General features: G+C 37.1%; 1 protein-coding gene across 1 annotated transcript; it reads left to right on the forward strand.

Moving 5' to 3' along the window:
- Window positions 1–1200: 1200 nt before the first annotated feature.
- Window positions 1201–22546, forward strand: LOC122423894 (killer cell lectin-like receptor subfamily F member 1). The gene is made up of 8 exons (XM_043441353.1): window positions 1201–1230; window positions 2577–2616; window positions 5618–5709; window positions 7906–8004; window positions 9659–9787; window positions 15357–15511; window positions 16251–16363; window positions 22110–22546. The coding sequence occupies exons 3-8, from the start codon at window positions 5619–5621 to the stop codon at window positions 22303–22305; spliced, it is 783 nt and encodes a 260-aa protein (XP_043297288.1). The 5' UTR covers window positions 1201–1230; window positions 2577–2616; window position 5618; the 3' UTR covers window positions 22306–22546.
- The last annotated feature ends 1298 nt before the right edge of the window (window positions 22547–23844 follow it).

Below are 23844 nucleotides of genomic sequence, written 5' to 3' on the forward strand. Positions count from 1 at the left end.
AGCAAACTCTGGGAGACGGTGAAGGATAGAGAAGCGTGTCATGCTGCAGTCCCTGGGGTTACAAAGAGCTGGACTGGACTTAGCAATTGAAGAGCAACAATCATATGACTCAATGGTTCTATGGCTATATAAAGACCACTTTGTTCTGCTCTCTTTTGCCCAGACACCCTAAATTTTCTAATGCTCTTTTTGACTATTTTACCTGTCACAATGTTGCTTCCTCAGTAATCTGTAATCAGGAGACTGTCATTCTTGGTTGAACCAGATTCACAGCAGGTGATCAGAAACGATGATTAGTCACACGTAAATATTCACTGGTAAAGTTTCTCATAGGACGAAGGAAAATTAAACAAAGACATTTAGGTGGTGTAGAATAAGTATCTTTGGGAAAATTGTTTTAATTAGTTTATTTTTTAATTGAAGGATAATTGCTTTACAGAATTTTGTTGTTTTTTGCCATGAATCAGCCACAGGTATACATAGAAATTATGAAAGAGCATGTTGAAGGGTCCAGACTCTACATCAGATAACATAGATATAAATTCTAGCTCCAACACTAGGTTAAGTTGCTCATGCTCCCTGCCACTCTGTTTCCTCATCTGTAAAATGGGGATAATAGCCCTGAGCGAGTGCTTACAATGGTTGAAGGAGATGGTGCATCTCCATAATATTGTAAGTATGCAGTATTACTTTAATAATGTCATTTAAATAAATCATAAAAATCTTTATTTTTGCTGTTTCCCAGTAGGTGAATACCTCCCTCATCTTTTTCATTCTTAGCTCTAATCATTTGTATACTTACAAGAACAAATTGCTCTTTACATTCCCTGGGCTTCGTCAACTCCACTAGTATATTTTTTAAAGCTACATTTGTTAGGTATTCTGCTAGATGATCTAAATCCAAAGATTAAAACAAAGTTATCCTTGATATTTACAAAGATACCTTTAATATTCACATAGTAAGTAAAAGGATATAAAAATTCACACAGTAACTGAATGATATGGGGGTCAACTTTTACCTTTTTACTCTGCTCTTTTAGTTAACACCATAAATTCTATTGCTATAATATTATTATTTCCTTTCTTTCAGGGCTTCCCTAGTAGCTCAGCTGGTAATGAATGCACCTGCAATGCAGAAGACCCTGGGTGGATTCCTGGGTCAGGAAGATCTGCTGGGGAGGGAATAGGTCACCCACTCCAGTATTCTTGGGCTTCCTGGTGGCTCAGCTGGTAAAGAACCTGCCTGCAATGCGGGTGACCTGGGTTGGGAAGATCCCCTGCAGTAGGAAACAGCTACCCACTCCAGTATTCTGGCCTGGAGAATTCCATGGACTGTATAGTTCTTGGGGTTGCAAAGAGTAATATTGGGATCTGAATGATATTGGGGTCAACCTTTAGCTTTTACTCTGCTTTTAAAAATTAACATCATAAATTCTATTGCTGTAATATTATGGTTTCCTTTCCTTTAAAGCTACTATCCTTTTTCTTTACATCTTTTCCGTATTCTGCCTGCTATTTCCCCTTTAACCCCTTACAGCCCCTTGAAGAATAGCCTTGAATGATCCTTCCTTTAATTCCAAACCTCTTTTTTTCATAGCAATTCTTTTGGTAATACACTTGGCTCTCAACCACTTAGTTTGCTGATTCATACCTACTTAACACACATGCTGATCTAAATTATTATTTTTTTGGTGCAAAATTTCAAACAAATCAGGAAAGCATATTTGGTAAAATTTTAGGTGAACCACAGTCTTTGAAATACTTCAGGGAAATGCCATAAGCATTGTTTGAGAGGAAGTAAGCTGCCAGGAAAGGAAGATATTGTGGTTATCCTTCTATAGTTGCTTTTCTTTGATGTAGAAAAGAATAATTTAGAAATCTGCACACAACTCTTGGCCAAAATTAAACTAAGTGTGTCTAGAATTCAAAGCATAGAATAATCTTAATTATGTTACAGTGGAAATAATATTTTTGCTCAGTACTCTAGAACCCGTCTTCTCTTGATTTTTCTGAAAACATTACTTTTGCAATTATTTCTCTTCCACCCTTTTTTGCAGTATTGATTTTTTATCTTTTCACTGATTCATTTCTAGTATCAAAAAACAAAAAAACAACCCAAAGGAACAGAACCCCCCATGTTCTAAGGTCTACCATATTTAAAGTACAATCATTTCCCTTGATCATATATTCTCCTCCAGCTATTATTCCATTATTCATTCATTCTTCTCAGTTTATTTGTCAAAAGATTTGGCTAAATGCACACTCGCAAATTCTTCATTTTCTGTTGTCTTTTCAACTCATTCCATTCTCTTCTCTTCACAAAATAATTTCTGATCAATATCATGAGGGACTTCCACATTGCCAAGATAATGGCCATTTAACTATCCCTGTATTTCTTGACCTCTCAGCATCCTTTGACATAGTTTGCCAACTTTTGCCTCCGCCATCTTGGCTCCTCCCCCCTGCTTAATAAAAACTTTCTTCTCTGTGTTTCCGGACACATCTCTTTCTTTTTTTTCCTGACATCCTCGGCTACCCTTTCTTAATCTCACTTACTGGCTTCCTCTCTGTTTTAGCTCTAAATGTTGGAGTTTCTCAAGGACAGAACTTAGCACTGTAAGTACACTCTCTGAGTGAGCTCATTCTGCTTCATATATAGTTCTTTTTCTTGAGTTACAGGTACAAATATCTAAATGCATATTAGGCATTTCCATTTGGATGTCTAGTAGGCATCTCAAACTTATGTCCACAATCAGATCATTCTTTTTCCAAATACAACTCCTCATTTCTTTCCTCTTGTCTTCTTGATTTTAGACAAAAATCATATTTAACTTCTCTTGTTATACATTTGGTCTTCTCTTGTGGCTCAGAGGGTAAAGAATCTGCCTGCAATTTGAGAGACTGGGTTTGATCTATCCATCATGATGAAGAGGTCCTGTTATTCAGACCAGAAATTCATTAATGGGGACAGTAAATAGAATTCAAAACAGACACCAACTTCCAAACCTAACTTCATTGCACGTAATTAAAATCTCAGAGGAGTATAAAGTGACCAGATATGGGGATTTTTATGCATGATTCCAGTGCTCAAAAAACACAAAAAATTCTTATTTATAGTAATACAACTTAAGACATTTGATATTTCAGTGCCAGTATACATTATTCAGTGATGACATATTCAAGATGACCCTAACAGAGTTCACTGAGTTATTCACTGTGTGTGGAGTAGCACTGGGTTTTTCTATGTTGTTGAATTATGCACTAACAATGAAAAAGTAAGAAGATACTTACAGATATGTATATGGGAAAGTACCTGTGTTTGCACAGGAAATAAATCTCAACATCGTGAGATAAATCACTGTGCATGATGGTTTCTGAGATTGCAAATACAAATACAACTTGACTATTCCTACCAGATGAACAAGGAAAAGGATGCTTGCTTTATTTTTCACAATACTGTGGCAAAAAAATCTTGTTTGGCAGAGCATATGAGTATATGACTATAGTTATTAATAGCCAACACACTAAGTGTTCATCCATGCAGTTTGGAATTCTGTTTGTGTCCTAAGACATAAATGAAAATTTTAAATACATTATGGAGAAGGCAGAAGAAAAATTAGATGACTTAGTGGATTATATTTAGAAAGTATGAGTCTATGGAAGCAAGGCAGAGGCAGAAGAAGATCAAAAGTTCCAAGAGTTCCACCAGAAACTTGGAATATTTACACATCAGTACTAAATGGCAACCACAAGATGAACAACAGAAAGTTGGAACTGCAAATTTCAACCGCTGATGGTAGTTCGCCATTCTTCAATTTGGAGGCTTATTAAAGTGTTAAAGGTGAATAGCAAAACAATGAAAAAAATCATCACCCAGATTCTTGGTATTCACACTCACATATGGCCACCAACAGATAACATTGTCACAAAGATGGTGACAAAATCTGTATATACAGAATTATTAACAGATGCTGCAAATATAAAACCAATAACCAGTTCCATATACACTTGAGAGCAACCACTTATTGATTTAAAAGTAACCCTGCCAAACTTCATGGTAAGAAAGAATAAACATGAAACCCATAACTGTCAATGAATTACAAATCAAAATAACTCAAAAAACATTTCAGTGAAGTTAATGTTTGTATTATTTAATGACTCATGGACCAAATGTCTCAATGGATGCTTTTGACAGGACCAAATGTCTTGTGAGGGATAAAGTATGAATACTAGAACTGAAAAATTAAGGAAGTTACTGTGATGCTGATAACCATGATTCTCACTATTGAAGTGGGAGGTTGTAGAAATGCAAAGGAAGAGATTAGAATAATCCATGTTGTAATGTATTAGGTTTGGCACCATCAGCATAAACTTGTGGAGCCAACTGAAAAGCTTCTGATGGCCAAAGATTGAACCATGTGAACAATAAAATAAAATAGCATTAGATTGTCCCTCAAAACATAAAATGAATGTGAATGACTTTCATTGATTTAAATGGCTGAATGAATAAGTAAAGGGAACACTAGTCAAACATCCTCTGCAGAATAAATCTAAATAATTTATGTAGATTCTTTCTACTGAAAAAAGTGGAGCATAAATCTCCACTGAAGTGCTGGCTGAGCATATTGACTTCCTTCTGAAGAGTACTGTGTGGAAATGGGGAAAAGTGAGTAATCTTGCAGTAGTTAAACCTGATGAACACCATTATAGTCAGATGATCAAAGTCACCGTCAATAGTTATGTTGATAAAAGTACCCTTCATCAGATGTGCTAAGAATGATTATTTATCTCTGTGGTCTTCCTCCAAAAACCTGTGTGTGTCAGGCACTCTGGCATGTCTCTTTGTGACCTCATGGACTGTAGCCCACCAGGCTCTTCTGTTCATGAGATTCTCCAGGCAAGAATACTGGAATGGGTCGCCATTCCCTTCTCCAGGGGATCTTCCCGACCCAGGGATCAAAACAGAGATCTCCTGCATTGCAGGCAGATTCTTTACCATCTGAGCTACCAGGGAAGCCCTCCGAAAATATATAGCCTAGTATAATGATGAGAAAAACATCAGACTACCTCAGCTTAAGAACATTTTGGAAAATATCTAATCAACATTCCTCAAAACTGTCAAAATTAAAAAAAAGAAAAAGAAAAAAGTGAGAAACTATCACACTAGAGATATCCTAAGGAGATGTTAGAACTAAATGTATTGTGGTACCCTGAATGGGATGGATCCTTGAACAGAAAAAGGTCTTAGGTAAATATTAAGGAAGAGGTACTGGACAAAAAGTGAATAAAGTATAGACTTTAATTGAAAATAGTATATTAATATTGACCCATTAGTTCTGACAAATGTACTAATGCAACATGTTAATAATAGAGGAGGTGGAGTGTTGGGTATATGGTGACTCTGTAGTGACTTCACAACTCTTCTGTAAATATGAAACAATCTTGAAAGAAAACATTTATTTAAATAATGAAGTTCCCCTCATTCTTCAACCATATCCTTTGTGGTTTCACAGCTCTAGGCTTTGTTTCAATGCCACAGCTTGTAGGCACTGACTGCTTTTGATCAAGTGATGTCTCTTTTTCCATCTCATTCAAAGATGGATTATTCTGTTTATAGGATGTTTGGACAGATGCAAAACACAGAGGAATCAATGATGCAGAAGCCAAGGAAGCATCCCTATCATTGCCAACGTACGTGGACATGCAAAGGTAAGAATCCATAACCTTCCATGAGGCCACAGATTACACAGCTAGAATTTTCTATTGATCTTTTAGTCTCAGACTTTTAATGAGAACTTTTAAGAACTAGAACTGGAATCTATTATTCAGAAAATACATAATCTTATTCTGAAATAATCTGTTTACATACATGTCTCCGCATTAGACTGTGCAGTTTTCTATTTCTGCAACCCTTCTATTCAGTCTAGTTTCTGGCATATAATTATATGTTTATAAACATTGTTAAATTGAAAGTAATGAATCAAATCTGACTTGACCTAGGTTGAAGATTAAGAAAGTATTATAATGCTTATTTTGTTGAAGCAAATTTATAAAGACTGGCATCTGAGTTTTGCTTCATGAACTGATATAAATATAAAACTTTTACAATATTTCAAACAAAATTTAGGTAGATGGATGGCTATAGTACTTAATCTTACGTTTCTACTTTAGACAGTAATTTTTAATATCATTCAATTCTTTTGATACTTTTGATATATTTTTCCTTTTGGGTGTCAATTTGATATATCTGATTTATTTGGGTGTCTTTTGATATATTTTTCCTTCCTGGGTGTCAATCCCACTGAATATTATATGTTTCCAGTCCAGATGTACATAAACTTAAGTGACAAATTTTAGTGGAAATGTTTTGAGTAGTTGATCATCTAATAACCACCCATTTGATTATTATGTGAATTATAGTTTTGGAACAGAAGTGTTAATATAAGAATAATATTCATTCACTTCTAACTGGTGAATTCTACAGAGTACTTTGGTGGTTGGTAGTGAGAATGGGGGGAAATGCTGAAATAGTTACAAAATTCTAGTGATACTAATAAGTTCTGGTGATAATAGTTCTGGGGGTATAACGTACAACATGATGACTATAGATATCAATTCTGTACCATATACTAGAAAGCAGCAGTGAATGTGCATCGTAAAAGTTATCACCACATCTACACACAAAATGATAACTATGTGAAATGAGGACTGCATTACTATGGTTGAACCCATGTCTCCTGCACACATCTCCTGCATTGTAGGCAGATTCTTTACCATTGACCCACCAGGGAAGCCCCAATCACTTCCCAATGTATGTATATATCAAATCATCCTATTATAAACCTTAAACAAAGTGTGATATGTCAATTATATCTTAATCAAGCTGAAAAAATTGAAAAAGCAATGAAATAAATACTTAAAAACCAAAACCAAAAAAACAGAAAAATAGAAAAATATTTAATTATTAGATAAAGCATACTGTTGTCTTAGACTTCCCTGATGGCTCAGAAGTAAAGAATCCACCTGCAGTGCAGGAGATGCAGGAGATATGAGTTCAATTCCTGGGTCAGGAAGATCTCCTGGAAAAGGAAATAGCTACCCACTCCAGTATTCTTGCCTGGAAAATTCCATGGACAGAGGAGTCTGGTGTTCTATAGTCCATAGTGTTGCAAAAAGTCAAACATGACTGGGCACACACATGCAATTGATTCACCTCTTATTTAGAATTGATAAAACCAATTCTTTAAAGATAACTAAATATGTGTTCATGGTAACGTAATATGTACAGAGATCATAGATTTCTTTCCATCACATTAAGACAATGTGTACTCTCAGAGTTTGACATTTGTATTGTCAAGTACAAGTTGGCACTCGTCATCCACCTCCACAAGGATTAAATCATGTGTTGTTGCAGCTGCTGCTTTTCAACACATCCCAAAAGGAGTTTAGGGTAGAGAGCAGGGTGCACACATCTCCTCTGTGCTCGAGTGACAGGTCTTTGGATAGTTAAATATTTTCACAACTCAATTTTATGAGCTCAATTCTTGTATCTCTCCATAGCTAGAAAAGCACGAAAATCTGTCACGGTGAGATGACTGTGTTTTTGTGACTAATAAAGGTTCACAAGACTAGCAGAAATCTTTTGGGAAAAATGTGTGCTTGATTGCACGCATTCCACCTTCACCAAAACCACTTATGTACTGACCTTCCCCTTGCCTCTTTGGAGCAACTTTTCAGAGCTATCTGAAATGCTCTCTCCTAGGCTGTAGTCCTCATTTTGCCCCGAAGGAAACCTAACTTGCAACTCTCTAATGTAGTGCATTTTTTTAAAGTCAACAGTTTGACATATTTTCAAGTTTGTTTTAAATGCTTAAATGTTTCAGAAAGAAAAATTAATCATTACAGATAACCCCAAATGTCCCAAATGGCATCAGACTGCTCTGAGACTGACCAGCGTTGCCATGGTTACACTTGTTGCTACAGTGATAGGACTAACCTTCTGGGGTGAGTAAATGAAATCTACACATTGAACTATAGAGATTAACATGTGTCCTTTGGAGTTGTTGTTGTTTTTTTTACATTTCTCTAACTTTTTCAGAATCATTGTTCACATTTAAGTAATATTCTCTTTCAATATTGTTTTATTTATGTTGGTATTATATGACAAAATTGATAGTTTCATTAATTATTAATCATTTCCCCCTATGTAGAGGAGGTAATAAATGTGATTTTGTACTCTGCTAGAAATTTTGTAATTAATTGGCAAATTGTGGGTTTGACAGTCACAATTTGCTGAAGTTTTATATTTTGGCAAAAGCACTTGGTTGAAAAAAATTTGCACAATAAGAGTTGGGAATTAAATTTTATTTGGGGCAGAAGGAAGACTGCCTCCTGGGAGACTGTGATTCAGATAGCTCTGAGAAACTGCACCTAGGAGGAGGGGAAGGAGGAGCTAGGTTATACAGAAGTTTTGCAACAAAGGGCAGGTGATCTGAACACCAGAAGATTATTGTTAATTAAAGAAAGTCAGATATCTCAAGTTAAGGAATTTGGCACTTGTTTATGTATGGGAAGATGCAAGAGTCTGGGCTCACTGAAATTCATATGCACCTCAACAATCTGGGGCTGATATTCTACGTTTTCACATCCTGAGCTTCTTTGGGGCTCACTCTCACAGGGAGTGGCTGCCATCTGATGGATGTTAGATAGTAGGCATTCTCCTTCCTGAGTTCCCTTAGAGCTCACAGGCTCATTTTGGAGGGCTGCAATCATTGATGATGGTGACATCCTTGTTTACTGATGAGAAAATACTTCATTTGTCAGTTGGTAAACAATGTGGTTTTGACACTCCCAATTCTATGAACTGAAGTTTTATATTTTGGTGAAAGCACTTAATTTTATGAAAGCTGATTTGGCCCTTAAAAAAAAAAGAAAACAACTTATGGAGTTTACATATGACAATATTTTGAAGTTTTGACAAAATTTATCAGCTGCTTGAAAACTTAAGGCTGAGTTAAATTTAAGATTTATTGTAAACTGAGCTCTACTTCAACAAGAGCTATAGTCCTATCTATTATTGTTTCCATTTTCTGTGTCCTATTATATATTAGGAGTTGTGACAAATATCTTACACTCACTAACATTTAGCCTTCCATCAGCTCTAAGTTCATTAAATACCTCCCCTTTTTATATATGAGGAACTTGAGGAAAAGAGAAACTAAGTCACTAGTTCAAGATCACACAGAATTCTAATCTGTTATACCAAACAGATGCAAATGTAAATATATTCTATTTTTAAAAATTTTTATTATTTAGGTAACTTGTTTTTATTGTTTCTACTTACGTTTTCCTAAGTGGAAATTCTCTGAGTCTCTGAGTTTATCATCCTTTGTCAAATTATAAGGCTAAAATGCTATAAACAGCTGTCCTCTCAATCAGTATTTTGTGAATTTACTTAAGGTTCCATATTAACCGATGCAATGGACATGAACTTGGGCAAACTTTGGGAGATGGTGAGGGACAGGGAAGCCTGGAGTGCTGCGGTCCATGGGGTTGCAAAGAGTGAGCAACTGAACAACAATATTGATGGATAATTAAAAGGCCAAGGCTTATATTTGTATGAATCTAACTAGTGTTACTACTTTTCTTCATTTCTTAGTAAGTCACCTAAGAATATATTCCTGCAGTGACAACCCTAGCGAGAGGTTCAGTAGTGAGAATGGAACCAAAGACTGCAGCTGCATGAATCTTTCTTCCCGGAAGCAGCAGAACAGTACAAACTTCATAAGTAAGTGGTTTTATTTCATTGTGTTTTGGGGGAGGAAAACACCAGTTAACAGAAGAAAATGGTTCATCTGTATGCATACGAGAGCTAACAAAAGACGTGGCTAGCTTAAACGGTCAAAGTTAATTGTTCATATACCTATGCTTCAATAAGGAACAGAGCTGTTGTTGCTTAGTCACTAAGTCGTGTCCAACTCTTTGTGACCCCATGGACTGTAACCTGCCAGGCTCCTCTGTCCAAGGAATTTCTCAGGCAAGAATATTGGAGCAGATTGCCATTTTCTTCTCCAGGGGATCTTCCCAACCCAAGGTTCAAACCCACATCTTCTGTATTGGCAGCGGATTCTTTATCACTGAGCCACCTGGGGAAAGAAAGAGAGAAGAAATGACTCTGATGGGAAAAACAATATGGGTTTTGGGGAAAGACAAGTGGGTTTTTCAGAACACATCGGAACTAATAAAGTTTGTGACAGTGTCTGTTTAAGCAGGCATGAGTAGTCTTTCCTTTTTCTTCGTGGCCATAAAATTCCTCCAGAGAAGGAACTTAAAGTAGGTTTCCTATCAGTCTCTTTGGTGGGAGTTGTTTTTACCCTAAAGAGGGGATTCAGGGCAGCCTCACTTCTCAGAAGGTAACTGAGCGGGACCACATGGGGCCTTTCTGGGTGGGACAGGTCTTTCCCCAAATCCTCTGCTTTAGCTCCTCCCTGAAGGGTCTAATAGTATTTGACACACATTTCCAGAGGTGTTTTGTAGATGTTAAAAAAGTCCCCCTCTCCAACAAATGGAAGATGTTAACTACTTGATGACCTTGTATACAGAGCCCCAGGCCTGCTGGAGCCTGAGAACTGATGATGTTCACCCTTGGAACACTGCCCTGTTCCTTTACCGTCAGCCATCAGAGAACTGTGCATGAGCTGATCACAGACCTTGCAACCTCCCTTCCTCATCTGGCTTTTAAAAGTTCTTTGCCAAAACCCTTCAGGGAGCTGTGGGTTTTTTAAGGGCAGGAGCCACCCTTCCTTGCATGGCCTTTCAATAAACCTTGCTCTGCTCTAGACTGATGCTTTGCTTTGCTTGGCCTCCCTATGCAATGGACACATGAACTGGAGTTAACAAGATGTGTTTACTTTTTGTCTGATAAGCAAAGCTCAGAGGAGGCTTCTTCCTGCATCTGTTGAATCTCAAGCTGTCTTTCAGCTTAAAATAATTCCATAAAAATGGAATATTTTAGGTGGGTGAATTCAGATCCTTTTCAGTATTTTGAAGATGGGTTTCTTATTGTAATTACTCACTTTCAACTCTGGTTCCTGTTAATCTGTTCAGGTTCACTACTTTACTGTACTTCTCACTTACCTTGCTGCTGCTAAAACTCTTAAATACCACTGTCTTCAGTAGTCAACTTGCTGCTACTTCAAGTGTTACAATTCTCTTGCTAGTCAACAAACATATCACTATCTCTTTCTATTTTTCAAATTTTTAATTTATTAATTTGACATCACATACTTATTCAGTTCAGTTCAGTTCAGTCACTCAGTTGTGTCTGACTCTTTGCGACCCCATGAATCACAGCATGCCAGCTTAGTAGGCAAATATAAAATACTTGGTTCAATGATGAAATGGCAAAAAACTTCAGAAAAATTCCCTACCCACAAGATGCATATGTGTGTGTGAGAGTTAGTGAAGATATAATCAAATGCCTTTTTCATGTGAGGTTTAACTGATGAAACTTTTTCCTGACAGAGGTCTAGAGTAGCTTCTTGTGTGAGGCATTAGAAACTTGAAAGGTAAAGTGAGCCCAGGATGTCAAGTGTGGTTAAGGAAGATATGATAATAGATATTGTTTTGGAGCAAAGGGCTTGCTGCCTAACACACGTAAAATTCAATACTTGACATCAGCTTTTGAGAGGAGAAGCTTTATCATGAGGTTAACCAATAAGGAAATAGCAGACATATCTGTTAATCTGTCTTCCTAATCTGAGTTTCAATCATGCTTCTATGAATTAAGAGGGGAGGGTGGTATGTGAAATTTCTGATGTGGCATGTGCCAACTAAAGAAATATTCACAATCTGAAAGTCAAGAGTTATGTTTTATTTGGTGGGGATTTTTGGAACTCAGCCTGAGAGGCAGCATCTCCAGTGACCCCAAGAGAACTGCTCTGGGGAGGTGATGAGAGAGCTAGGATATATAGGAGTTTTGCATCAAAGGGCAGGTATTCAGGCAGTCAGAAGATTACTGTTAAATAAAGAAATTCAGAAATCACAAGTTAAGGAATTTAGCCCTTTTCTATGTATTTGTTGCTGTTGGTCAGTAAGTCAGTCATTTCTCCCATCCAAGTACTAACCAGGCCCGACCCTGCTTAGCTTCCGAGATCAGACGAGATCGGGCACATTCAGGGTCGTATGGCCGTAGACAGTCATTTCTGATTCTCTGTGACACCCTTGGACTGCAGCACAGCTAGGCTTCCCTGTCCTTCACTATCTCCTAGAGATACTGCAGACTCATGTGCATCATGTCAATGATGCCATCTAACCATCTCATCCTCTGTCAACTCCTTCTCATAGCTTCATTTAAAAACTTAATCATACACTACTTTGTATAAAATAGATAACTAAAGAGAACCTTCTGAATAGCACATTTAGTGCTCTGTGGTGATCTATATAGTAAGAAAATCCAAAAAAAAAGAAGGGATATATGTATATATGGACTTCCCGGTTGCTGCAGTGGTGAAGAATCCAACTGCCAGTGCAGGAAGCACAAAAGACATGGATTCAATCCCTGGGTTGGGAAGATCTCCTGGAGTAGGAAATGACAACCCGCTCCAGTATTCTTGCCTAGAAAATTTCATGGACAAAGGAGTCTGGAGGCTAGAGTCTGTGGGGTCACAAAGAGTCAGACAAGACTGAGCACACACACATGTGTATATGTATAGCCGATTCACTTTGCTATACAGAAGAAACTAATACATTTCAAACCAACAAAAATTAATAAAAAAAAAATAAAAACCGTCATGAATCAGGTATTAGAGTACAAAACTCACTATTTTTTAAAATATAGTTGGAAAAAGTTAAATTTCAAAAGTCTCTTTACCCCCTCCTTTCTTCTCTCCCTCAGTCTCAGGAATTAGAGATGATCTGGATAAAATATTCTTGAGGAAGGTGGTAGAACATTTACATCTCAAGGCACACAGAGAGAAATGCAAGTTTCTCCTAGAGAATTAGCTTCCGCTAACTGAATATGCGGACTTCCCAGGTGGCTCAGTGGTAAAGAATTCACCTGCCAATGCAGACGATGCAGATTTGACCCCTGGGTCTGAAGATCCCCTGCAGGAGGAAATGGCAATCCACTCCAGTATTCTTTCCTGGGAAATTCCATGGACAGAGGAGCCTGGTGGGCTACAGTCCATGTGATCAAAAAGAGTCGTTCATGACTTACCGCTAAACAACAGAAACTGAATACGCAAAAAACAGTTTTAGGATGCTCAAACAGTTCCATCTTGAGCATTTTGGGGGCAAGATTTCCTTAAATTTCTAATTAGCCATTCTCTTCTTCAGGGGATATTCCCGACCCAAGGATCAAGCCCCCATCTTCTGCAATGCAGGCAGATTCTTTACTGTCTGAGCCACCTTTCTAAATAGCCAATTCAGTTTAAATTTGAAGAAGTAACATCACTCACTCACATTCACATACCTCTCCTCAGATGAACTTGAATCAGCATTCAAATTACCATAAGGACTTGCTATGGAAGGTCAATATCAGGAAGAAAGAGCAGGATTTGGACTGTCTCTTTCTCTCTCTCTGTGCCTCACACACACCTCCATGCACACAGAGAGTTCAGATTATATGTGCTAATATACTATGATAAAAGTACACATAGTTGATTTTAGTTGCATTTCTTATATAATAGAGAAATTAAATGCAAAATTGTACATATTAGATATTTCTATTTTTATTCTGTAAAATGCCTGTTCGTCATCTTTGCCCTTTTTGCAAAAAAAAAAAAAAGAAAGAAAAAATGGAGTGCTTATTTTTTATTTATGTGTTTATTGTTTAATACAAAAATTAACCTTTCTCATAAGTTATGACCATTTTCTAAGTAAAAAACCCACCTAAAGCTATAAGCTTTTGCATAGTTAAATGCCATGAGTTATGCTAAAGTATATGTATAGTCTTGATGTTGAGTTGGGACTGTTGCTGGCCAAAATCCTGGCTTTCTCTGCCCACCAAAGCCTAATAAAAAATATGGAGAGTTTGGAGGAGATAGAAAGGTGGCTTTAATTCTCAACCAGTGGAGAGGGCAACACAGTAGGCTCATGCCTGAAAAACTGTGTCCCCCTTCCCATGAAGAAGTGAAAATTATTCACTCAGTCTTGTCCAGCTCTTTGCAGCCCCATGGACTGAAGCCCACCAGGCTCCCCTCTGTCCATGGAATCCAGGCAAGAATACTGGAATGGGTAGCCATTTCGTTCTCCAGGGGATCTTCCAGATGCAAGGACTCAGCTTGAAGTACAAATATTATTAATTTTTCTGAATATAGAAATATATACCTGAATATAGATTTATTTTCTGAGTATAGATTTTATTCATTTCCGAGTATAGATTTATTTTAATGCTTTTTTTCAAGTTTTTCCTTTTCATGGTGATTTGTCTGGAGGTCCTTGGGGCATAGAGATATTGGGATCATGGTAAACATTTTGTTTTACAAAGTTACTGATAAAGTATGCTTTGAAATGTATTATTCTGCAACAAATGTGACTCTGAAAAGGACATTTTATTTTTCAGAGTGGTTTTCCCCTGGTTTCTTTTAGTCTAGGCATTTAGTTAAGGCATTTAATCTCTCTGTTTGTCTATCTCCTATCTAACTCTAAACTATATGACCTTTAGTAAGTTACTTAAGCTTTATTTTAGTTGCCCTCTTTATTCTTTGCTTAACCTTAGCTTTAGTGCCTTTATTTATGAAATGTGGAACATGAAGCTATTAATTTTATGTCATAAATGTCATATAAAGAAAAACATTTCATACATTCATATGAATAAAGAACTCAGGAAATTACTTAATTGTAGCCCTTAATAGGAAGGAAAGGGAAGACTGGTGGGCTGCAGTCCATGGGTTCCCAAAGAGTTGGACACCACTTGTGTGCTGAGTTACTCAGTCATGTCCGACTCTTTGAGACCCCATAGACTGTAGCCCACCAGGCTCTTCAGTCCATGGGGATTGTTCAGGCAAGAATACTGGAGTGGGTAGCCTATCCCTTCTTAGGGGATTTTCCTGACCCAGGAATCATACTGGGGAATGCATTGCAGGGGGATTCTTTATCAGCTGAGCTACCATTTAGCTACTGAGTAACAAAAATTACTATTTCTGGCATTTACCTCTGTCTGCAAAGAGTCAGAAGGGACTTAGCAACTGAACAACAACAACAATCTCTTTAAAGACTATCAGTGGAGGAGGCGTTCATCTCTTAAAAGTGAGACAAAATTTTTTTAAAGAAATTGTTTACAAAATTAGTGTCAAAATTGATTTTGATATCCAAACCTTATTTTCGAGTCTATTTCTTCCTTTTTTATGTTTTAGGAAACCCTAGCCAAAACTTATGCCCTAATGACTGGGTGCAGAAGAAAGGGAAATGCTATAACTTTTTCAAAACCTATCAATCATGGATCGATAGCCAAAAATTCTGTTCAACAATGAAATCACATCTCTTGGTGATCCAAGATAAGGCTGAATTGGTAAGAGCTCATTTGCCATGAAAAAGAAAAAAAAAAAAAAAAAAAACCCTTTTAAAACTAAGAGAAGAGCTTCTGTGTGCTCAGTGGTGTCTGACTTTTTGTGACCCCATGGACTATGGCCCACCAGGTTCATCTGTCCACAGATTTCCCAGGCAAGAATACTAGAGTGGGTTGCCATTTCCTTCTCCAGGGAAATCTTCCCAACCCAGGGATCAAACCTGGATCTCCTGCATTACAGGCAGATTCTTTAGTGACTGAACCGCTGGGGAAGCCCAGAGAGGTACTCATCAAAGGCACTACCCATATCTGACAATATTCCTGGTATCTTGGGTAGGACAGATGGAGGCTCCTTAGTCTTATTATTTATTTTCCCCATAAACATCAGTCCTCTTCAAGACTGCACATTGGTAGGCAAAAGGATAGCTATCTCTCCTTTGGGTAGACATTAATTCCTAGTTTTTGCTTCAAATTCTCTTTTCATCCCTTCATCAGTTGCTGTTTATATCATCCTCATGAATTCCATTAAGTAGCAAATGCCTTTACACAATATATGCAAGAATACTTCGGAAACCTTCCCATATTAATTTCCTACCTTAAGTATGTAGAAAACCTCTTCAACCTTCTTAAGATTTTTCCTGATTAGGAGGATAAATATCAAAACCTTTTAAAGTCTGGACAAAGGTCAGAAGAAGCTATTTTAATAGTGTAACAATTCACTTCCTCTGGATCCCTTTCACAGGATTTCTTACAAAGCAATATACAAGATGGAATTTACTTTTGGATCGGATTGAACATTTCTCATCCACAAAAGACGTGGACCTGGCTGGATGGCACCCCATTAAATCTACAGTTGTGAGTGTTTGGCATTTGAATGTGTGTGTGTGCCCAGTCATGTCCAACTCTTTGCAACCCCATGGACTGTAGCCGGCCAGGCTGCCCTGTCCATGGAATTTTCCAGGCAAGAATACTGGAATGGGTTACTATTTCCTACTCCAGAGGATCTCCCTGACCCAGGGATTAAACCCGAGTCTCTTGCATCTCCTTCATTGGCAGGCAGATTATTTAACACTGCACCACCTGGCATTTGAGTACTGTAGGGGGAATTTAATAGTTCAATAGCCAATCCCTGCTGGGGGCTGCCTGAATCTGTAGGGAGCCAACTGGTTCCTACAGATTGAAGACTTTAATCTTTGTTAATGTGTAAATGATCAGGAAATTTGCCTTAGAGAAACAGACTCCTAAACTAATTTATTTTCATATTTGGCTTTCTTTTAGCTTACAGCTAATGCTAGAGGTATAAATGGGAAATCATAACCAGTGCAAAATTCTCTAAATTTAAATTCTTTTTGCGTGTTTCTTAAGAAAAGAAGTTTATAGAATAATTCTTATTTTTTTAATTGGAGTATAACTGCTTTACAATGTAGCATTAGCTTTTGCCTTAGTACAGCATGAAATGGTCACATGTATACATATACCCCCTCTCTCATATGCAAAATAAAGATCTTAGAAGACTGCTATGATCTGCATGTTTGTATCACCCAAAAATTCATGTGTTAAAATCCTAACCACGATGTATTAATACACCATGATGTATTAAGAAATAGGACCTTTGAGAGATGCTTAAATCATGAGGGTGGAGCCTTTACAAAGGTAGCTTCCTCCACCCCAATAACTGGGAAATATTAAGGAAAAAGTTATATGTAACACAACAAACAGCCATTTGACTCTTTTCAAATTCTATTATCCCAATAAACAATATCTCTACCTATTTTATGTACCTCATTCATTTGTGCTTAAATTCTATGGGTAGAGAGTACTGAATCTTTGGGGATTCTGTGCTAATCCTCAAAACACAGGCAGAAGGTTTGGTGAGTCCAGGGCAAAAACTTCTACTCTCAGTATCAAGGCTTGGGGGATCATTAAAAGTTGATTTAACTTCTTGAAAATTTGAAATTTTGTGGTATCTCTTAAAGAGATGTGATGTGGAGGAAATGAAGAAAGAAAATAGAGATGTTCAATAGTGATACAGCTGACTTATCAGGCTGGCTGAGGGGAAGTAAAAATTGCTGAAAAGAAGGAAGTCACCCAATAAATGAATATTCTTACCCAGAGACTATTTACAATATCTTTTGTTAAAATTCATACTCTGTACTCACATATGCCACAATCTCTATACACCCTCCACACTAAATTAACTTAAAAAATTTATCTTTGATTATTTTTAATGGATATCTCCCAGCATATTTTTTCTAGAAATTCAGCATGATCCTTTTTTATTTTTTAAATATTTTATTTTTAAGTTTTGTTGGAGTATAGTTGATTTAACATGTCCTATTAACTTCAGATGTACAGCAAAGTGAATCAGTTATACATATATCCACTCCTTTTACCATTATGTTTTTCCTATAGAAAGTGATGCTCTGCCACCCACATGCAAACCTGCTTAGAATTATTAATCTGCTGATCTGATTCTTTGAGTATTTTCTGATTTCTAAGATATTTCACAGCTTATTTGTTTAAGACAGGAAAAGTTGGTTTGAACATCATGGAAAAACAGAATTTAGGGGAAGTTTCCATCTTTTATGTTAAGGATAAAGAATATCCTTATACACCCACATGCACAGAAATTTTCTTGTAGAGGTGTCTATGTGAGTTTATAAATTTTAAAAGGGAGTTGATCTTTTGTAGAAGCAAAGAGGCTCATTACAAACAGTGAAAAAAGATTTTGGAAAGGTCTTATTCTATTCTGGTAGAGAAGGCAATGGCAACCTACTCCAGTACTCTTGCCTGGAAAATCCAATGGACAGAGCAGCCTGGTAGGCTGCAGTCCATGGGGTCTGAAGATTCGGACATGACTGAGTGGCTTCACTTTCACGCATTGGAGAAGGAAATGGCAACCCACTCCAGTGTTCTTGCCTGGAGAACCCCAGGGACGGAGGAGCCTGGTAGGCTGCCGTCTATGGGGTCACACAGAGTCGGAAACGACTGAAGCTACTTAGCAGCAGCAGCAGCAGCCTTCTATTCTGGCTCCTATAACAAAATACCACAGGCTGGGTAGCTTATGAGCAAAAGAAATCTATTTCCCACAGTTCTGGAGTATGGAATTCCAAGATAAAAATACCTGAATGATCCTGTTTTGTTAAAAGGATTCTTCTTGGTTTGCAGCCAGAGCCTTCTCAACACGTTCTCACATAGTGGAAAGGGCTGGAGGTCTCTCTAGAACCTCCTTTGTAAGGACATAATCCCATTCTTGAAGGTTCCACCCTCATGACTTAAGCATCTCTCAAAGGTCCTAATCCCTAATATATAATTTTGAGGTTAGGATTTTAACATATGAATTTTGGGGTGATAACAAACATGCAGATCCTAGTAGTCTCCTAAAATCTTTAGTTTTCACACGATGGAACGGATTGGGAAACCAATGTTTCTTACATTTTAATTTTCATTTTAATTCCACATAGTAATGATATTTACAAATGACTGTTTAGGTTAGGAAAATATTTGGAGGAATTCCTTCATTAAATAAATTGTTTTAAAAAAGTAAATTGCTTTTAATGTGCATTTGCTCTCTAAATATTGCAATGTCTCAAACCTCCAGATTGGAGAGTACATTCTTCCTAAGAAGAGAGAAAATGCAGAATACACAGAGTTGTGCTTTTAGCAGAGTGAGAACAGATGTCTGGGAAAGAGGCCAGCTTTCATGGGCGTCATTAGCATGTTGCCTTTTCCTCTATAGATTTCAAGTCCTTGGCGAGGTTGAAGATGATGCATGTGCTTTAATAACAAAAAAGGGTGTTTTTTCTGAAAAGTGTCTCATTCAGAATTACTGGATTTGTCAAGGTGTGGTTCCTTCAGCTACAGACAATGACCTCTGAATTGATCACAGGTATAATTCTTCCTGTTTAAAAAAATTATGCATTTTTGTGGAAAAACTTTGTTTCTACAACAAATATTATTATGATACTGCTGATAATAGTGTGGATGTGGGTCACAACCCATCAAGGCAATCAGCCTTGAGTTCTTGGCTCTACCTGAGGACTGAAATGACATTTTCATAGTCATCTCTCATGAATGATACTGGCTGTTTCAGACAGAAACTATTGCTTTGTCTCCTCAAGAATCCTCTCCCTACACCTTGCCTTCAGCATTAATGGAAAAACTTTTTACTTTTTCAAAGACAAGCCATTGGATGTTACATTTTCGAATTTTCTACCATTGAATCTACACAGTTGTCTGTGTCTTGTCTGTCACTAAAAAAAAAAAAAAAAAGCCACACTTCTTTCTATCTAAATCAGATCTCCAAGTCTATCGTCAAGATTGTATCCACTTAATTTTTTTCAAGGAGATCCCTTCCTTGATTATGTCTTCTTTAACCTCTCTCTTATGCCTTCCTTTCTATCAGCCATTAAACATGAAAGCAACAAGAAAATTGTCCATTAAACCACAAGCGTCTTTTGATTTCCACCCAGTTTTCCTCACCCCTTTTAAGTCAAATTTCCTAAAAATTTTTATACTTGCCTTCCTCTTTCTGTTCCTCAGTCCACATTCTAAAATGTATTTTCTGCTTTTCCTACTATTGCACTGACGTTTTCTCACCACACTTTTGACAAAATGCAGTTAGGACTGTTTGCTTTCACTTTATCTCTCAGCAGTGTTGCTCATTGTTGACCTTGCGTTCGTTTTTGAAATCTTTTCTAACCTTATGATCTATGATGCAAAGTTTTCTTGAAATTCTCTCTACCTCTCCAACTATTCATCCTCAGTGTTTTCTGCAACATCTATTCTCTCGTCTGATCTCTCTCTCTTTTTTTTTGATTTAAAAATTTATTTTTAAAACCTATGGTAAAATACATATAAAGTTCAGCGTTTTTACCATTTTAGGAATACAGTTCCATGGCATTAAGTACATTCACATTGTGTACATCCATTACCACCATCCATTTCTAGAACTTTTCATCATGCAAAACTTAACTGGATCCATTAAGTTTTTTTTTTTTCCAATTATTTTTATTAGTTGGAGGCTAATTACTTTACAATACTGTAGTGGTTTCTTAAATAATTATATTCCTCAGAGTTCTTGTGGGTCCTGTATTACACACAACTATTGGCTGAACTCATCTGCTCTATAACTTCAATTGCCATCAATTTATTTTATTTTTAAATAATTTTTATTGAAGTGTATTTAATTTGCAATGTCGTGTTAGTTTCAAGTGTACAGCAAAGTGAATCAGTTATCACTTCAGTTCAGTTCAGTTGCTCAGTTGCATCTGACTCTTTGTGACCCCATGGACTGCGGCATGCCAGGCTACCCTGTTCGTCATCAACTCCCAAAGCTTGCTCAAACTCATGTCCATCGAGTCAGTGATGCCATACCACCATCTCATCTTCTGTCATCCCCCTCTCCTCCTGCCTTCAATGTTTCCCAGCATCAGAGTCTTTTCCAGTGAGTCAGTACGTTGCATCATGTGGCTAAAGTATTGGAGTTTCAGCTTTAGCATCAGTCCTTCCAATGAATATTCAGGACAGATTTCCTTTAGGATTAACTGGTTTGATCTTGCAGTCCAAGGGACTCTCAAGAGTCTTCTCCAACACCACAGTTCAAAAGCAGCTGTACATATACATATATTCATTCTTTTTTTAAAGAGTCTTTTTACATATAGGTCATTACAGAGTATTAAGTAGAGTTCCTTGTGCTATACAGCAAGTTCTTATCAGTTATACATATAAAACAACTAATTTTATATGTAGCTGTGTGTATATGTTGGGGCTTCCCTGGTAGCTCTGTGGTAAAGCATTTGCCTTCAATACATGCGGGTTTGATCCCTGGGCCAGGAAGATCCCCTGGAGAAAACCCACTCCAGTATTTTTGCCTTTGAAACCCTATGGATGGAGCAGCCTGGCAGATTACCGTCCTTGGGGTCACAAAAGAGTCAGACATGACTGAACTACTAAACAAGTGTGTCTATGTCAGTCCCAATCTTCCCAATTCATTGACAACTCCCAAGCCCATACTTCTAGCCCAGACTTTATTATAGAGGATTGCCCATTGGACATCTCTATGTACATCTCAAGACCCCTTAACTAATGAACTTAAACAGATTAGCTTAGTGCTCACTCTAGTTCAAGCAAGAGCTTTTGGCGTCAACCATGACTTCTTCCTTCTTCTCACTGTCAATATTCAAAAATTCATTTAAACCCTGTCAATTTTATCACACGATTATTTCTGGAGTCTGTCTCTATACAAACTTTATTAATCACCCAATCATCTTGGATTATTGCTCTAGCTTTTCTGTCACCACAGTCCATTCTCCATGTTGTCATCATGGTTTAGATTCTCTGAACCTCACATCCACCACATTACTCACCACCTAATTTCCTCAGTGGCTTTTCATTGTTTAAACCTTTTACCATCTCCTCCAGCCACTCTTTATTCCTCCCCCACCTCCATGCTGGTAATGATGCAAGCACACTGACCTTGTTTCAGTTTCTCGGATGTGGCATGCTGTCTTTTGCCTCTAATTTAATCATATGTTTGCCTCAGCTCAACAAACACTCCTCCCTTTCTCACTCTTCTGTTCAACTCTTTCTTATTTTTCAGGTCACCAGTGAAATGTCATTTGCAAGAAAATACTTCTGTGACTATTCTCCACTCCAGGCTAAATTATAAGGATTTAATATATATTTTTATAGTTCCCTGTGCTGATCTTAATCTTAACATTCAGAACCTTTTTTTTTCCCCAAACCATTGTTTAATTATTCATATTTCTTCATGTACTGTAAACTCTGTAAAGTGAATGATCTTCATCATTGTGCAAACAAGATGCCTGATTCGTAATGGTAGATAATTTCTTTTTATGTTGTCAACTATGTATTTGTGACATGTTCCCCAGCATCATTTTTACTAGTTAGGTAGAGCTTCCCCTAGTTTTGATAAACAAAACCTGCATACAGAGAAATAAAGTCACTGCTGTTTTTTCCTTTTTAAATAAATGTCAGTGTTAGATTTACAGACTAATAAATAAAAATTTCCAGGTTTCTTGCTTGTTTGTGCTTTTAACCAAGAATTTACATTGAGGCTTGGAGCTGAGAGATTACTAATGTTTGCTGATTGACTTTAAATTCACTAACAGAACTATTTTAAGGTCTTAGATCCACTAACAGCAAAATTTACAGATCATAAAAGAATTTTAAAAATTTATTTCAAATTCATATGTGTAAACAGAAATAATTATAGCTTTGTAGGGAAAGAAATATAAAATGTTCAACTCAAAAAATCAAATGCAAAAAGCATAAAACCATGCTTACTTAGTATAACAAATGCAAAAATATGTACCATTTTATTAATATGAACACTTGAGAAATGTCAAAAAAATTGATAAATGTTACAATTGAAGGGAAGGGGAGAAAGATTAAGAGATCTGAGGATCTCTGATTTCAAAGCCAGGTTATCAATGATTTTTGAAACACTGATTTGGATGTAAATGTTTAAACATTTAAATAACTAAATATTAAAATATGAGAGAATAAGTCTGTTTGCACGTTGAGTATTGCCTTGGAAAGAAAGTGGAAATCACTCAGTCATGTCCAACTCTTTGCTGTCCCACTCTTTGCAACCCCATGGATTATACAGTCCATGGAATTCTCCAGGTCAGAATACTGGAGTGGGTAGTCTTTCCCTTATCCAGGGAAAGGATAAGGATTGACCTGGATTGAACCCAGGTCTCCCACATTGCTGGCAGATTCTTTATCAGCTGAGCCACAAGGGAAACCCAAGAATACTGGAGTGGGTAGCCTATCCCTTCTCTAGCAGATCTTCCCAACCCAGGAATCGAACCGGAGTCTCCTGCATTGCAATCTAAGTATTGCCTTAGATCAAACCAAAAACATAACTCCAAGAAGATAAGAGAATCAATAATTAAAATCCTAATAGTAAGCTACCCATAAGTATTGAATTACTATTCTGGGAACATATGGCCATAGATACCACATATTAATGGAGTTCATATTCCCACTTCCAAGTGAGCCCCTTGTTTTTTTCAACAAATTGAATGATAAGGTTTGAAGTTTTATTAACTACTATTGCTATTGAGTCACTTAAATCCTGTCTGACTCTTTGTGACCCCATGGACTGCAGCACACCAAGCTGCATGTGGTTCTCCAGGCAAGAATACTGGAGGTGATTGCCATTTCCTTCTCCTAAGTGATCCCTCTCAAGTCAAATGAAGTGTCACGTGTTCACTCTCACACAATGATGAGGTTACATTTCTCATTTTTCTCCATTTATATTCAGTAGTGTTGAACACATTGGCTTTCCCACTAATCATTGTAAAAAT

This window comes from Cervus canadensis, chromosome 21, assembly GCF_019320065.1.
Source record: "Cervus canadensis isolate Bull #8, Minnesota chromosome 21, ASM1932006v1, whole genome shotgun sequence".
NCBI classification, from domain to species: domain Eukaryota; kingdom Metazoa; phylum Chordata; class Mammalia; order Artiodactyla; family Cervidae; genus Cervus; species Cervus canadensis.

What these genes read in the sequence shown, in the direction of transcription:
- LOC122423894 (XM_043441353.1), top strand. Translation starts at nt 5,619, where the DNA reads ATGTTTGGACAGATGCAAAACACAGAGGAATCAATGATGCAGAAGCCA. An exon ending in ACGTACGTGGACATGCAAAG is followed by an intron (nt 5,710 to 7,905) that starts GTAAGAATCCAT and finishes TAATCATTACAG; the next exon opens with ATAACCCCAAATGTCCCAAA. An exon ending in GAACAGTACAAACTTCATAA is followed by an intron (nt 9,788 to 15,356) that starts GTAAGTGGTTTT and finishes TTTATGTTTTAG; the next exon opens with GAAACCCTAGCCAAAACTTA.